The sequence below is a fragment of the Malaclemys terrapin genome, chromosome 8, assembly GCF_027887155.1.
Source record: "Malaclemys terrapin pileata isolate rMalTer1 chromosome 8, rMalTer1.hap1, whole genome shotgun sequence".
In the NCBI taxonomy this organism is placed as follows: Eukaryota; Metazoa; Chordata; order Testudines; family Emydidae; genus Malaclemys; species Malaclemys terrapin.
In genome coordinates, this window is record NC_071512.1 from 14,601,011 (window position 1) to 14,618,276 (window position 17,266).

At 42.7% G+C, this 17,266-nt stretch overlaps 1 protein-coding gene across 1 annotated transcript in view; it reads left to right on the forward strand.

Moving 5' to 3' along the window:
- The window catches only part of PDLIM4 (PDZ and LIM domain 4), a 101,478-nt gene that overhangs the window by 17,681 nt on the left and 66,531 nt on the right, over positions 1–17,266 (forward strand). Inside the window, exon 2 of the mRNA XM_054037028.1 lies at positions 3,788–3,939. Coding sequence (XP_053893003.1) covers positions 3,788–3,939 — 152 coding nt within the window. The remainder of the gene's footprint in view (positions 1–3,787; positions 3,940–17,266) is intronic.

The window sequence follows — 17,266 nt, forward strand, 5'->3', positions numbered from 1 at the left end:
GGTTCCATGTCTGTACTCTTTTGGGGTAACTTACAAGTATTGGACACCCAGGTGCAATGAACTGAGCCCTGGTTTGATGTCTGTGTGACCAAAAATGAGTTGCCGGAATCTCTCAATTTATAAGAAAAGCTGTTTTGTTTCTCCTTGGAGTTATATCTTGGGAACCCCTGGTTCAAATGGCCCAAATTTGGATCAATGTCAGAACCAGAGGGCACTGTTAAGTATACCAAATTTCAAGGCTAACCATGATTTTAGAGCAGTTAGAGTCAAGCTTTAAACACAAATCTGGTCTTAACTACAGTAAGGTTGTTACCCTGCTATAAAAGATCCCTTATCCAATTAGTGTGGCAACAACCAGACATAACTTCACATTTTCATGCCTATAAAGGCCCTGATCCTGCCCTAGGATTCTTCTGTGGGTCCTTGTATTCATGCAGAGTCCCATTGAAGCCAGTGTGATTCTGCACTGAAGCCAACGTGAGTCTGCCCTAGAACATAGATTCTCAACCTTTTTCTTTCTAACCCCCCCCCCCCCCCCAACATGCTATAAAAACTCCACAGCCCACCTGTGCCACAACAACTGGTTTTCTGCATATAAAAGCCAGGGCTGGTGTTAGACGGGTAGCAAGGAGGGCAGTTGCCTGGGGCCCCATGCTCAAGGGTCACCTATGAAGCTACATTGTCAGGCTTTGGCTTCAGCCCTGGGTGGCAGGGTTCAGGGGACGAGCTTAAGACCCATATGGTGGGGCTTCGGCTTTCTGCCCTGGGCTCCAGTGAGTCTAACACTGGCCTTTCTGAACGACCCCCTGAAACCTGCTCGAGGTCCCCCAGGGGGGCCTTGGCCCCTGGTTGAGAAACACTGCCCTAGAAGATTCAAATGCAGTTGGGGCCGAAGCCAGGACATTAGAGGCCCTCATTAATATCCACTTCTTGGTGGCTTGAATTTGGCTCAGAATGTCACTGCTGTAAATCTGGAGAACTTGGCCTGTAGTGCTTTAAAGACAATTCAGCAACCAATACAAATGTTGGGCCTGACACACATTACTACCTCCCAGCTAACTAAAGGACCAGTGTTTATATACCAAACTAATGAGACCTTGAAAGGCATTTCCATGAATAGCGTAAAATAATTCCAATATGAAAAAGTTGCCAAAGTAATTTTAAATAAATTGCAAACTAAAAATAGGAAACCACAAAGAACTCTGTTTATGAATGGCTTATTCTCCAAGTAAGCTCTGATTTAGTTAAGCTGAATGGAGGGGGAAAGCCCTATCATGAATCTAGATTTTACTTGTACATTATAGAAAATGGACACTTTCATCACAGTGCAGCCTAAAAATGAAGGAGGTGGAAAGCCCAATGGTTTGTACAGTTACAGAACAAAATAAGCCATCTGAAAACATTGAAAAGTAAATAAGAAATGCTGATTCATCATGGCAAAAGCATCAAAGGACCTAGTGCAGGTTGCTTGTTCTGATTAGACATGAAAAGAGGTTCTTATCTTCCCATAAGCTCTTAGAGTTCATGCCCCACTGGTACTCTGTACCCATAATCATGAAGGGGGTATTCTGTGACAAGTGGCTTGGTCAGTATGTTTTAAACTGGATGCTCCCTGCCCTGTTCACTCAATGTCGTTTCCACATTATTCCTGCCAGGGGAACAATTTGTGCCCGCAGAGGGCTCTGTGTGGTGCTGAGGCCGGATCAGAACATGAGTTCATATGATACTTCTCGCCAATACAAAACAGGCCTCAAAATCAAAATGTCTACCTGAGCCTCTCTATTAGCCAGGTGATATTGCTATTGCCCTGGTCTCCCTCTCACCCCTTGTCTATCTCACTACATCTGTCATATTTAAACTTAGACTGCTCTCTTTAAGGCAAGAATCATGTTTGTGCTTGTTTATAAAGGTCCCTATTGTATCTCTGGAGGCTCAGAATAAATAACACACTGCAGTGTGCATGCCTGGTGGCACCCAGAAATCAACCAGGGCCTGAATTGGGTCCCAAGTATTTGATACAATTGATATATGTAGTTTGTTAGCCAGTTTGTTCCTTGCATCCATCCAAACAATGCATACAAGGGAGACAGTACGGAGCTGAGTAGCGATCCTGGTTTTTGAGTCACATGTTGAATATAGCATAGGAAATTTACTTTCTAGGGATGTAAATTGTGGGGATTTTTTGTTTGTTTAAAAACATTTTCCCCTTAGAGGCCCCTTGAAGTGACCAAGTCACAATATTGGAGAATTTCCCTTTCACTTTATTCTCAAACCAAACAGTCATGTTTGGAGGTTTCTTTATGTCGCTAATACTGTCATTCTATAGCAGCAGGCCGGTCACCGGCAATCCATATAAAAAAGCATAGTTCCATTTAAGAGTAAGATGCAACAGAGATCACGGGTTGTGTGTAATAGGAAAAAATCAAAGCCAAAGAGTTTTCCATGAGAAAGTGAAGTTGCCAAGAGACAGTTGTTAGAGGCTGTAATTCCATGACTAATTTGTAGTTTATACTTGGATGGGGAGGTGGAATCTCTAGTCGATCCTAAATTAGACTACTTTTGAATCCTAATCTATCTGTCAGAGATGTGCCCCGGTAATTCTGCAAAATAATATGTTGAAGCAGTCACGCATCTCTTGAGACACAGGATTATTCTAGTATAAATAAAGACTGACGTTAAATGGTATCCAAAAGACATCCCATTTAAAATGCAATGAGAGATGAATAAGTACAATATCTAACAGATTGCACTTTCTCACTAGATAAACCATGCTGGTGACTCTCAAGTGTGTGTAAGCATAAACAGATGCTATGAATGACTGAGGAGGAAATTTGAGGACAAACATTTAGCTATCAACAGTTTACACAGTTAGACACGCACTTATTGGCAACTGTACTGCCTACATATTACATAATTTTATTTTATTTTTGCAAAAATTAGAAATATACTGGGCCAGATACAGACAAAACACCCACTGCTTTGAATAACTATGGTACCTGGACATGTCATTAGTTTCCCCAGAAAGGAATTCTAAGTTTAGTGAGATTTTGGCATTAATACAAAAACAGTAGGGGAAAAGTGATGGAGATTTAATAAGCATAATGATATTTCATGCAAGACTGGAAAGAGACACGTAATTTGAGCAGCAGTTGGGGAAAGTTGATGTAGAATATCACACCTTTGAAGGAAGCTGTTAGCATAACTGCTATAATGCGTCTCTTTGTTTTTGCCAAAAAAAAAAAAAACCCCCACCAACTTTCATTTTTTCAGCACTCTTCAGAAGTTGGTTCTCAAGCATGTGATGGAGCCTGTGAATAGAGGCTGGGATTTTCAAAGGATCCCAAGGGATTTTAGGTGCCCAGCTCCCTTTGAGTGAAGGGCTACATTACATTATTGTATGTAAAAAAGCAAGTTTGCAAAGAGAACGGTATCAAGTGCTCATGGAAGTCAATGGGAATCTTTTAATTTACTTCAAAGAGCTTTGAATCAGACCCATATCTAGAATCATCCAGTGTGTCTACAGAACACAGTCTTCGGGGGAGAAAATAGGGCAGCCCAAAATTGAAGCTACTTCTGAAAACACACCCAAACTGGTAAATATCTCCATCCCAGACAAAGCACAATGGCCCTTTCCATTGAAAACTATTCACTCACAACTGCTTTGGTAACAGGAAGTTTGCTACATTCCCTTCCTTTCCAAAGAACCAGTCCTCTTTCTTTAACTGTTATGTGTTCTCATACAATGCATCCTTTTTAGAAGCACTTTTTTTTTTCTTTCCTTGTGTAGATTAATCCTGGGAGTAAGGCAGCCATGGCTAACCTGTGCCCCGGAGATATTATTCTGGCAATTAATGGAGAGAGCACAGAAAATATGACTCATCTAGAAGCACAAAACAAGATCAAAGCATGTATGGACCAGCTGATGCTATCTGTGAACAGGTAGGTGTCTGCACTTTCCCTTCAAACACTTACACCTCTACATAGTAACTGTGTCCATATTTGTAACTAAATGTCCCTTTCCTTGAGGTGCTCTTCTGCAACCACATGGCAACCATGAGCACCTTCCTGTTTTCCTCTGAATCTCTGAGCTGTAGCCTCTTTCCTAGCTAGGGAGGACTAGAAGGCAGTTCGTGTTGGAGCAGATCTGATGTGACATCTTAATGCCCTGAAACAATCACATCTGAGGCCTTGGCTACACTCGTGAAGCGCGAGTGTAGTCGCGCCGCCAGTGCTGTGATAGAGCTCTCGCAGCGCTGTATGTACTCCACCTCTCCGAGGGGAGTAGCTTGCAGCGCTGCGAGCGAGCGTGCAGCACTGCAGGCACTGATTACACTGGCGCTTTACAGCGCCGCACTCGCTGCTCTGGGGGGGCGTTTTCACACCCCTGAGCGCAGCAAGTTGCAGCGCCGTACAGCACCAGTGTAGCCAAGGCCTGAGTGACCCTAAGGGCTTGTCTACATGGGGACGCTCAGTGAAGTTAAAAGTGAATCTACTAAAGGTGTGAAGTCAACATACATAAATTAAAGGGCATTTCATTCAGGAATAAAGTGGCCGTAGTACGTAGTTCACTGTAATTTAATCCTCGTCCAAGGATTCCAGGGAGGATTAAGGGCTTGTCAAAGCACATTAACTGTTAATGTTCATCAGTAGGTCCACACGGACAGATAATCTAAGGCAGGCTAGTGCGGGGTAAATTCACACCCCAGTTTGCGGCGAACTAAATGTTCCCATGGACAAGCCCTTAATCCACCCTGGAATCCTCAAACGAGGATTAAATTACAGCAAATTATGGCCACTTTACTCCTGAATGGAACACCCTTTAATTTATGCATATTGACTTCATACCTTTTAGCTGATTCACTTTAACTCTCCTGAGTGTTCCTGTACAAAGGTGGTCTAAGGGCTAGTCTATACTAGCTTCATTGCTGGGTAAAAAATCCACAACCCTGACTGATGTAGTTAAACTGACTTCATTCCTGGTGTAGACAGTGCTAGGTCAGTGGAAGAATTCTTCTGTCGACCTAGCTACCGCTTCTCAGGGAGGTGGATTGCCTATGTCAGTGGGAGAATGCCTGCTGTCTGTGTAGGTAGTGTCTACACTGCAATGCTACAGCGGCGCAGCTGTGTCACTGTAGCATTTCAAGTGTAGACAAGCCCCAAGTATTCCTTCCTCTCCCACCAAAAGGCTAAGCATGCTGCCTCTGCAACAGTTCCTGCCTCTGTTTGTCCAGGGAGCAGGCCACTGGAACCAGAGCTTCATTTATACATTTTATTATTTTTTAACCGTTCTTTCCTATTTGCATCAGCCAGTTTGTCCCAGGATATCATGCAAAGTTGGTACATCTGCAAAAGACTGGTGACTGGTCTCAGCATAAAGAATGACACCGTAGTGTATCAATAGGTTTGTTTCTTAATGTGCCCCAGTGGTTTGTGTATCTGCTTCAGGTAAACAAATGCTTTTAAAATGACGTTATAGAAAAGGTAGATATGGCAATATATATTCCAGGTCATTTGTATTTGAATTTGCATGAGCACACTGTCGGGCTTTTGGCAGAAGCAGATTTACATGTCTAAACGTCCAGGCCTGTTCCCACTGAAAAACTCCTGTTGATTTCAACGGGAGGCACTCTTGGGACTGAAATCTGGGCTTGGAGAGGCACCACGTACATAGCACCTATTACCTTAATCTCTTTCGTCTACGTGCCTTAGCACACTTCCCAAGCTCTGCTGAGTGTTTAAACTTTTAGGAATGATTTAAAGCAAAACAAAAGTTCATGTAAATGGATTTTGTTTTTCTTTCCACCGGAATTCATTCCCTGGCCAAATGTTTCTAATTAAATCACAAATTTACTATAATTGTCCAGCCAAAATGAGTGAATTTTATGAGGCACATTAGTCATTAATGTGATCTGTGATAGATATAAGTACATTTATAAGATTTTCCACTTCATGTTGAAAAGGCATTTCCTTATGTAAAGAGCTACCATTCACTGTTTATACTTCCTTTTAAAAATTGTTTAGATTTTTGGACCTTAAAACCTGGTCTGAAATCTAAGTAACTAGTTATTGGTGTTTCACAAAGCCATAGCCTTATTCCTATGTGTACAGTTTGGTCATTTATAAACAGCTATCATAAATAAAGTAGAACTCTCTTTCAACATTAATATTTTAGTAGTACCCAGAGACCCTGATCAAGTTTGGACCCCATTGTGCGAGGTCCTGGAGGAACAGAGTATGTGTGTATGTGTGTGTGTATATATATGTATATATATGTATATATATATATATATATATATATAGTCCTTGCCTCAAAGAGATTAAGTGGTTTGTTTCACAGAAAGCTTCATCAAGAGCAGAGTTTCATATAACATGAGAGGATCTATCAGGTCTGCCACATCTCTCTGCTTCCCACAGGGAGTGGCTTTAGTAAGAGTGGCCTGTCTCGTCACAAAGTGGGGCTGTAGTGAGACTGGGAAACAGGGATTTCTCTTTACTCCTCTCCACACAAGGTGGTAACACTTCTGTGCTCCTTCTCCCTCTCCTTCTCTGCTTTACCATTTCCCCTTGGAACTACAATGTTTCAAGGGGCTAACTAAAATTATTAAGGGTTTGGAACGGGTCCCATATGAGGAGAGATTGAAGAGGCTAGGACTTTTCAGCTTGGAAAAGAGGAGACTAAGGGGGGATATGATAGAGGTATATAAAATCATGAGTGGTGAGGAGAAAGTGAATAAGGAAAAGTTATTTACTTGTTCCCATAATATAAGAACTAGGGGCCACCAAATGAAATTAATGGGCAGCAGGTTTAAAACAAATAAAAGGAAGTTCTTCTTCGCACAGCGCACAGTCAACCTGTGGAACTCCTTGCCTGAGGAGGTTGTGAAGGCTAGGACTATAACAGGGTTTAAAAGAGAATTAGATAAATTCATGGTGGTTAAGTCCATTAATGGCTATTAGCCAGGATGGGTAAGGAATAGTGTCCCTAGCTTCTGTTTGTCAGAGGGTGGAGATGGATGACAGGAGAGAGATCACTTGATCATTATTTGTTAGGTTCACTCCCTCTGGGGCACCTGGCATTGGCCACCGTCGGCAAACAGGGTGCTGGGGTGGATGGCCCTTTGGTCTGACCCGGTACGGCCGTTCTTATGTTCTTCAAGGGGACTAGCACAGTGGAACCTTCTTATGCTGGAGTAAAGCTTCACTGTAGGTGACCCTCCACTGAAATGCATTGAAATGAAGCTCTCAGTCCACTAAAATGGAGTATCATCCTATGTGAATTCACGAAGGGCACAAACAAACCCCCTACTGATGTCAGTCAGAGTCTTTCTATTAACTTTAATGGGAACTGGATCAGGCCATTGTTATGATCAGATTCCAGTGTATACAGAGTAACCAATATATTACGTTTGAAGACCCGGGATGCTGGCACCAGAACACTATAACAATCTTTATGATACAGGGTCCTCAGGTTCTCAGGCAGAGGATCTTACAGCCAGTCAAGCTGCTTTATGGAAGCTCAGTCTATTTAGTTTTTCAAAGAGAAGGCTAAGAGATTACTTGATCACGGTCTGTAGGTTGCTATGGAAGATTTCTGATTGTAGATGACTCTTTAGTTTAGCAGACAAAGGCATGACAAGATCCAATGGCCAGAAGCTGAAACCAGGTAAATTTAGACTAGAAATAAAGTGGACACACATTTTTAACAGTCAGGGTAATTAAGTTCTTTGCAACAACTTACCAAGAGATGTAGCAGATTCTATCGTTTGGGATTAGATTTTTAAAGATATTTAAGTATTACTATGCTCAGTATTGTAACATATAACTGATTTAGGAGTCTAAATCTCATTTTCAAAAGAGATTTAGGCACTTATGAGGCTCATAAGTGCCTAAATCTCTTTTAAAAATAAGATTTAGGTTCTGAAAGCAGTCAGGGGTCGTAATGCTGAGTGCAGCTACACCTAAATACCTTTAAAAATTGCGGCCCTGAAGTCTTTATATGGGATTTGACGTCTTTCTAAATGAGATGCTCAAACTCAACCACAAGTTAACACCTTGATGCAGCAATGGATGGGTGAAATTCTTCAGCCTCTATTACACAGGACGGCAAACTGTATAAGCACCTGATAACATGTGGCCAGTTATTGGGGAGATAAAAGGACCCGGGCATCCATACACAATTTCCATTGACTTCCACAAGAGTAATACTGATGTACCCGAGGACAGAGTTGGATCCAAAGTCACCATTTTCTATGTGCTTTAACTTAGGCCTGGTCTACACTGGGGGGGGGGGCGGGGGGGGGATCGATCTAAGTTACGCAACTTCAGCTTTGTGAATAATGTAGCTGAAGTCGACGTACTTAGATCGACTTACCGTGGTGTCTTCACCACGGTGAGTCGACTGCTGCCGCTCCCCCATCGACTCTGCCTGCGCCTCTCGCCGAGCTGGAGTGCAGGAGTTGACGGGAGAGTGCTCGGGGATCGATTTATCGTGTCTAGACTAGATGCGATAAATCGATCCCCACTGGATTGATAGCTGCCCGCCGATCCGGCCGGTAGTGAAGACATACCCTTAGACTGGATCGTGCAGTTCTTTCATATATGAATACGTAGTTCTTTATAAAGAAAATATACCCTTGAGGCTATTGTGCCAATATAAGTTAATTAGTGTAATATTTAAATAAGGCCTTTCTCCTGATAGGAAAAATTGAATAGTTTATTTTGTACAGTAAGGCAAGCAACTACAGTAACACTTCATTAGCTCTATTTTTAGCTTGGCCCAAACTGAGTGTTTGGTGACATGGTTGTTGGATTTCTCTGCTCAGTCCTGAATGATCTGTTGAGTTCCAGATAATCTTGCCCAATAGTTAGTCATTGCTGAAGTCTGATCCAGGTCTATGTCATCAGTGAAAATGAATCACCATTCAAGAGCTGCCTTTCTAAGAAAGAAGTGAGATCATTTGAGTGAGGGAACTACCTCTGGGGATAACAAGGATTTTTTTTTAATTGTCTAGTGTTACTATCCTCACAGTAGTGAAAATCTGCAAGTTTCCCATGCATTAGAAGTCAGTTAGCTGACTCGGTGCAGGCTGACATTCACTTTCATCTGTCTATGAAAAACCAGAGGCAGTAGATTTGCATATGGGACACTGGTGCCCTTGCACTGTGCTCTCAGCCTCCAGGTCTGCATTAGGATAGGTTGCATAGGTAGCTGGTTAGGTGCCAGTTTTTGTAGGGTGCCTCTGGCCAGGCCCCCCCAACTCTGCACCACTTGGAAGCTGCACAAGTATGGCTGTAACTCTGGCTCCCACCACAGTAGCAGTGGTAGAGAGCTGGCACACACCAACCTGGCCACCTCTGCAGAGGAGTTCTACCTCTCTAAAGGTGCTGCCACCGCTCCCCATTCCACACCACCACCAGCAACTGGGGCTGAGAGCTGCCACCTCCACAGGTCTGACTCACCGATCCCCAGCATGGCTTCTGGGAGGGAGTCTTCCCCTTTAAGGGCTCCCTTTCGCTAATGAGGCTCCAGCCCAGCCACCGCATGTCCAGAAAGCTGGTTGGGGGATGCCTAGGGCAAAATAATGCCCAACAGCACTGTCTCTGTCAACTGTAGGCCATTCCTGAGCCAAAACACTCTTACAGTTACTTACTTAATTTTCTCTCCGGCTTTGGGTTAAGAGGATAGACCTTTCCATAGCAGCCAATGCAGTCAGCTGACACGCGTTAACTTCATGATTGGTAAACCATCAAAGGTTTGGATATGGTCCAGACAAGCATAAAGAACAACTTGAGTCTGTCCAATTCGTCTGGAGTTTTTCCAGGGTCAAGTTTTCCATGAGATTTGAGCCACTTCCATTTCTGATCAGGGCTGGAGGTACAAAAGGCCAGCCTCTTTTGTGGTATTTTTCATTGGCTTTGCACTGCACCAGCTGAGAATCTAGCTCTTTAAGGGTTTGCTTTGAACTGAGTTCTAAAAGGACACCAAGATGCAGGGTGTTGACGACTTCTTACTCCTGTGCAAGTACTGCACGTATTTCTGAGATGCGGAATTCTTACCCTGACGCCCTCCTATCTCAGTGATTATGTGAACGTTTTCCAAGTTGTGTCCTTGACGTCTTTCACTTCTTTGTTTTCTTCTAGCTAAAAAGTAATTTGCAGGTCAGCAAAAATCTTTTTTTTTTTATTTGCTTATTTTTTAGCTCACAAATTAAAACAAAAGTGGGGGATGTGTGAGTGAAACATGTTTGAGATAGCAGGGTTATGTATTTTTTTGTTACTCTTTTGTATCTGCTGAGTGAGTACTTATGGAATTTGGTGCTGCAAATATTTTGCCAAATAAGGCATCACCCAAATCCAGTGTGACTATTCATCATGTAAAGAGAGTAGAGGACCTCTCAATGAACATCTTTCATCCTTTTGTTTCTTTTGGGGCTTTCCATCCAGTACCCTTTTCTCACTGAACTCTCGACATTATGCGCTATTCAGATATGTAACAAGATTGTTTTTGTTTCCAAATTGTGTTCATCAAATACCCTTTGACTCCCACTGAAAAGTTCAGCAGGAAAATCTGGATGAATAATTTATAAAAAAGAAAGAAATCTGATCTTTTGAAAGAAAACAGATTAACAGCCCTGGACACACTGACACCAACACTAACGGCCTGTGTTTTAGAGGTGCTGATCAACCACATCCCTCGTTGACTTTGGGAGTTGGGGGTTGCACAGCCCGTCGGTAAAACTGGGTCATATAAGGCACTCAGATACTGTGCTGGTGTGCATGGTATAAAAACCCAGAGTGACTGAAAATGTATTCAGCACAGAGTTGGTGCAGCATAGGCAGTGAAAACTTTCCTGTGCTGCCCAGCCTGTGCACCTGAACAATATTTTGGAGGGAGCAACTCAAGCAGTAGGTCTTTCACCATCATGTGAGATCTGTTGATAAGGGGCAGAGATGACTTCATGGATCGATTGCAAATAGTTCTCTGTGTAGTTGACAGAAGAGCAGTGTTGGTTATGATGGGTCAGATAAGCTGTAATTTATTTTTTCTATTCCCTGATTGGATAGCTGCATAAACACTCCCAGCACAAATACAAACACACGTGCAATTTTGAAATTCACAGGTATGAACATCCATGCCAGTTACACTGGCTCACAGGACCATTGGTGATGAGTGATCACAAAGGGAACATGACAATAGCCAAGGTGAAATCACATAGGAATTTGAGTAAATATTCATGGAATCTTTTTTTGCAATATCTACCCAGCTTGACTGTTCAGTAGAAGAGCAGCACAAAAAATACCAATAATTAAAATATGCTCATATGAGTAATGTCTGCTGGCTAAACCTCAAGAAGTCAAAGCAGAGTTTCTCTTCAGATTATTAGCAAATTCTTATTTTACAGTATTTGTGCTACATATAAAAATCTTCATAGCAAATGCTAACATACAGCGCATGCTGTATTATTTATACTGGATGATGAGTACTATAACTGACTTGTTTACCTTTTGTGTTCAGTTTTGTTTTTAAATGAAAACACAAAGTAAAGCCCAACCTGGAGCTAGCTAGCTTGCTTTCTTTCTTTCTTTGCCTAGCAAAAGATAAGATTACATAATATGGAAACTATATGATATTGCCTTCCTACACTGGGTACTATTCACTAAAAATGCTGTAGTGATTACAGCAGGGGCTGGAGTGCCAAGACATTTAAGCTGAGATAGTCAGAGCTGCCGAGGGGATTTTGACAACTAAGTATCATTGATTTTAACTGAGAATTAGGCATCCAGATCCCTTAACATTAGGTTCTATTCCTAGCTTTGACACATACTCCTTGTCATCCAAGTGTGCCGTCTGGTAGCCCTTCAAACCAAAGAACAACCCAACAATTGGGGAAGAGGTGACACATTTCCCCCATTATCTGCCAACTGTAGAAACCTTCAGCATTGGACTTTGGAGGCAGCTGGCAATTAGCGAAATCCCGGGCAGCAGGACACCTGGAGGAGCTGTGCTGTCAAGCAGCCAAAAAGAACTGAGGTGCAAGGGGAACAGCAGCATAGACAAAAGTGACTGCTGCATCTCAGAGTATCAGGGATGAAAACCCTGGTTGAAATTGTAAAAGGAGGACTGTAAGGAAGTTCTCGTAACCTAAGTCCCCCTTGGGCACACCTGATATTTTATATGACTGGGCATGAGTTAACTTTACTGTCTTAATGCATGTGCCATGTGAAAACTGGCATTTCTACCTTCGAAGAATACAAGGATTGTCAGATCTGTGTCCCAGGAATGAGAACTGGGTCGCTTAAAGCAGGACTGGTGGTGATACAGCCTCCTGGTCACCAAAAAGCAGTGCTTGCATCCCCAGGGTTGGCCACCTAATTATGTGTCTTTATTGTCAGAGGTGTTGAGTGGTTTTCAGAGGTTCTCAAATAGAACAGAACGGCAGGTGTGCAGAAAATCAGACCAGTTTGTGAGGTGGGTTAATGTTTAAGGTGCCTTCCTACAGGGTGCCAAGCACCCTCAGTTGATTTTGGCAGGAGTGGAGGGTGTTCAGCAATGTGCAGACCCACTTCAGGTGCCTAACTTTGAGGACCCAAGTTTGAAAGTACTGATTCTGGCTTGATTTCCGTAGTTTTGTAAAATGGTGTTGAGTTTGGACCTGATAGAGTATAGATAAGAGGTGGTGGTTGTTGGTTATTTTAGTGCTGGGAGGGGGGGTATGAATCAGCATTCACATTGCACTCCCCATCAGTACCACCCCAGGGAAGCTAACGATCCATCCAGCTGACCAAATTCGGTGATGAATCCTGGTCACATGCCACCTGAGGCTTGTTGCGCTAAGCATGCTAAGAAGCAGTGGCTAGAAGGTACTGTTAGCTAAATGTCCAGGCTACTTATAGATTTCAAAGCCAGAAGAAGGCAGAGCACTGGAAATTTCATTTTTCCAAATGGCATCCGCTCTCTTTACAGTTGCCTAAGATTTGTGGCATTCTTTCAGTAGGAGACAAGTGATACCAGTGGATACATAATTGCATTGGAATTGAAGATTGAGGGCCTGATCTGCTCCCATTGCCCTCAATAGACATAACTAGGAAGCTCTTGACAAGTTTGTGCCCAGTCTGCAAGGAAGGAGAGAGGGTGCAAGGAGATTCCTTTGGTACCTGTGCTATCCCATCCACAAGGACTATGTGTTGCTTTCCTTCCAGAGAGCGTGAGGTAATGCCCTAACTCCCCTGGGCTGGCCACGTGCATTGAGGAATAGATGTTTCAGCCTTTTCAATGATGCTGTAGAACAGTGTTTCTCAACAACCAGTCTGTGGACCAGCACCGGTACCTTAGATCTCCCGGACACAATTGAGGAAGGCAGCAAGCCAGTCTCTGGTATCAAAAAGGTTGAGAAACACTGCTATAGAGGCTTTGTGGAGCTCCAGGAGCCAATGTTGACTCCGGCACAACGTCTCTTCTAGCTCCAGCTGGAGCTGTCTGCCTCCATACTGACTCCAGTGCAAGGCTGTATGGTATGTGTTTAATCTCTGATCTGTCCTCTGTTAGAGGACTATACCATGCTTTTATAAGAGGCTGCTTTCTATCTAACTATGCTGAGGGGGCCCGATTCCGTTCCCATTGAAGTCAATGGCAAAACTCTTACTGGCTTCAGCAAGAGCAAGATTTTGCCTTTGGTGTGTGAGGCCATTCAAGGACACCCATGCTGGGGCAAACAAAGTAATACAGTAGCCCATTTGTTCAGAAATGAAGCAGAGGAAAATATTCCTCAGCCCCTGAATGAAGCCAGCTTGTATAACTGATTCACATATGGTTACTGATGTAATGTATGAGAAATTACCTAGGCATTCCTATGAAAGGGGGCAGACATTAGGGTCATGGTTAATGGCTTTCAGATCCAAGGGCAAGAGTTCAAGTGGGCTTAGTAGGCTACTAATGGCACATGTCTTCTGGTTTATGTGGGAGAAAGTAAGTGAGGGTGTAAATGAAGATTTAGCAGAACAATTTAGGATGACATCTTATAACTCAGCTGGCATGCTTCTATGTCATCTTTTCCTCCTCCTGTTAAATTTGGAGCCAAGGTAGCGTAATATATGGCTCATTCATCATCCTGAAATTGCCAAAGAAGAGTAAAATGGTAGGTTTACGGCTGCTGTTTAAAGAAGAGGTTATTTTTATTAATCAGCACTGCGTGCAGAGTTCTTTCTCGCAGAAACGCTCCATGGACATTCTGATATTTAATCATCAAACCTTTGCATTTGACTGGAGGCCAGAGATTTCAATTTTAAAAAAAAAAAGTAAATTGATGATAAAATCATTGTATGGTAAATCTTGCCTAGATTCATTTATTTGTAATAGAAGGTGTTTTTGAGTTATATAAATAACGAAAAGAAGCTTGAACTAGGAAGGCACTCTCTGTCTCCTATATATATACACACCCCTATAATAGACAAAGATGTGGAAAAATTTGGTTTTGAAGTATAGTAAAAATAACTATACTCCCACACCCTCGCGCTCCTTTCCCTTTATAGCCTGTTAATACTAGAGTTCTGCTGTTGCCAGGGTTGATTGAATAAATCACATGATCCTACAATGTACTGAGCACTCATAACTCCCATTGAAGACTATGAGTTGAAGGCACAAGCCCTAAAAATTCTGTGAACCAGACCACAAAACACATTATATAGCACACACAAATAGCCAACAGTCCACTGTTTGCAAGTCTGACAAGTACAAGGATTCATGACAAAGAATACATTTTGCTGTAAATATGAACTCTTGAAAATAGGTATCTTGCCTAAAAAATATTCTTAAATTTTGCTGTAAAAGGCAGACCTTGGTTAATCATATTATGTAGATTTCAAGTTGCCTTTCAACTTCCTATATTTCTACTTTTTGTCAGCTTGAAAGAGCACAATGGATTTTTTTTATCCTAAACTATTTCCAAATTGTGACTTCTATGAGACCCAACGTTGGGGTACTTTCAGTGTAAAATAGTTGGGAATGGTTACTTTGCAGTGTAATCACACATACAGACGGTTACCTCAAGTATCCATTTTTCCTGAAATCGTGGGTCTCCTGAGACCCAGAGGTGGAACAGGTGCACAAATATACCACATGCATCTTTAATTGATTTTTCTGTACTCTCCTGAACTGAATTGCATTAATCTGAAAAGTAACTATGTTAAAACGCCACTTACCAAAACCTCTCATTCTAATAGGCCTACTTCAGAGTCAAACATAAATGTTTACTGCTTTTTGCCCTTCTTTGCCCTCCAAAACCAACAGCTATAGGAGAGTAAACGAAGTTCCATTCTGCCCCTTACATCATCAGCAGAATAGCTAACTGAGCTTCCGATGCAGAATGATTGCACCTTGAATTACAGAGCCAGGATGAGTTTACAGGCGTTAGGAATTCCAACTTGCACTCAGATCAGACTTGATATGATATACTAGGGAGAGAATATACGTGGAACCCATTTTTACAGTCCCTTTTAGATGTGTAACCAAAAGTTAGAGTTGGGGTTAAAAATCATAAAGAGCCAAATTCTGCCCTGCCGTTGAATTCCCATTGATGTCATCTGGAGCCTTGTGCAAAGATTAAGAGCCAGATCGTGCTTGCCTTACTCATGCATGTAGTCCTACGAAAGGATATAATTCACTCCAGTGCAAAGGGCCAGCATGAGGCCTATGCACCATTTAAGTTCCTCTTAAGGCAGGTTTGAGAGGCCTTGCTGGTTCTCTGCGTGAGATGAATTTTACCTCAAATGGACAGGCATTGTGTGCTCACAAAAGGTGGCCTGGTAATGGCCCTTCTGGAAATTTACCCCTAAAACTCTCCAGAACTTTGCATGGTCAATTTCCTTTTGCATTCTGACTGTTTCCAGTACTATACAAGTTTAATAAGGCTCCCTGGAGGGTAATGTCTTGGGTACAGTTGCTGGAAATCATGCAGTAATATTGCTGGGATATGGGAAATATTACTATATGTGACGGTCCCAAGTTTCCAGTAAATGTACCACTGAAAAAAAGTGAATCACAGCTTCCCCTTTGGAACTCCTCAGGGTTTGATCCAGCAAAAAAATATCCTGGCTGTGCAAAGCCCAGAAGACAATGTACCAGTTTAGCTGGGGGAAGGAAGGGAGGAGGAAGTGAAACTCTCCAGTTCCACAAAAAGTTATTGAAGTGCTCTGTAAAAGGCAAGGTGGGTGAATGAGCCCAAGAGTTCTGTACTTCCCAAGTCCCAGGAACTTCCTTGTGAATCTCTGAAGCTCCAGGGCTGGATTAGCTACTCTCAGGGCTGGTCTACACTGGGGGGGATCGATCTAAGATACGCAACTTCAGTTACGCTATTCGCGTAGCTGAAGTTGAAGTATCTTAGTTCGACTTACCTGGCCGTCCTCATGGCGGCAAGTCAACCGCCGCAGCTCCCCCGTCGACTCCGCTTACTCCTCCTGCCGAGGTGGAGTACGGGCGTCGATTCAGGGATCGATTTATCGCTTCTAGATGAGATGTGATAAATCGATCCCCGATAGATTGATTACTACCCGCCGGATCGGGTAGTATCTATCTACATCAATCTACATCAATAGTGTAGACGTGGCCTCAGTGAGCCCTGGAAAAGAGACAGGACTATGTGCTTTACTTTAAGTGTGCACTTAAGTGCTTTGATAAGTAGGGGAGAATTTAAACATGTGGATAACCTTTAAGCAGATGCTTAGAGTTATGCATATGCTTAAGTGCTTTGCTGAACTGGACTCCATAAAATTAACTCACCTCAGGGAAGGAATCATCTAACTTCTGAGCAGCCCAGGATTCCTAGAGAATATTCCATACATTTTCTTTCCTACCCACTCCTTCCAGTTCCCATCCATGTTTATCTGGTTGTGTGACGTTTTAACACTATTGCTGAGGTAGAGGATAGTCTTATGTGGCTTTGTAGTAATTGAACCAACATTCTGTAGTTATCTAGGGGAAATTACCCCTTGGGATTATGAGCAGTAGCCGTAGCAGCTGGTGTTTTCAGTCCAGTTCCTAGTGGACCAGTGTCCATACCCTAAAACCCACATTCTCTGTTTACTTGTCGTGTAATCAGAGATGCAAATGTCTTGATGAGCGTGGACACTGAACTAATCCCTCCCCCCTAAAGGTGACCCCGGCAGGCCAGGGATGGGGCACAATGGTATGATTGTGTTGGGAAGCTTGCACAGCTGCTGTGCATGGTCGCACCTGTTCTGTTGTTAAACAAAGGACTGCAGCGTCCAAGGC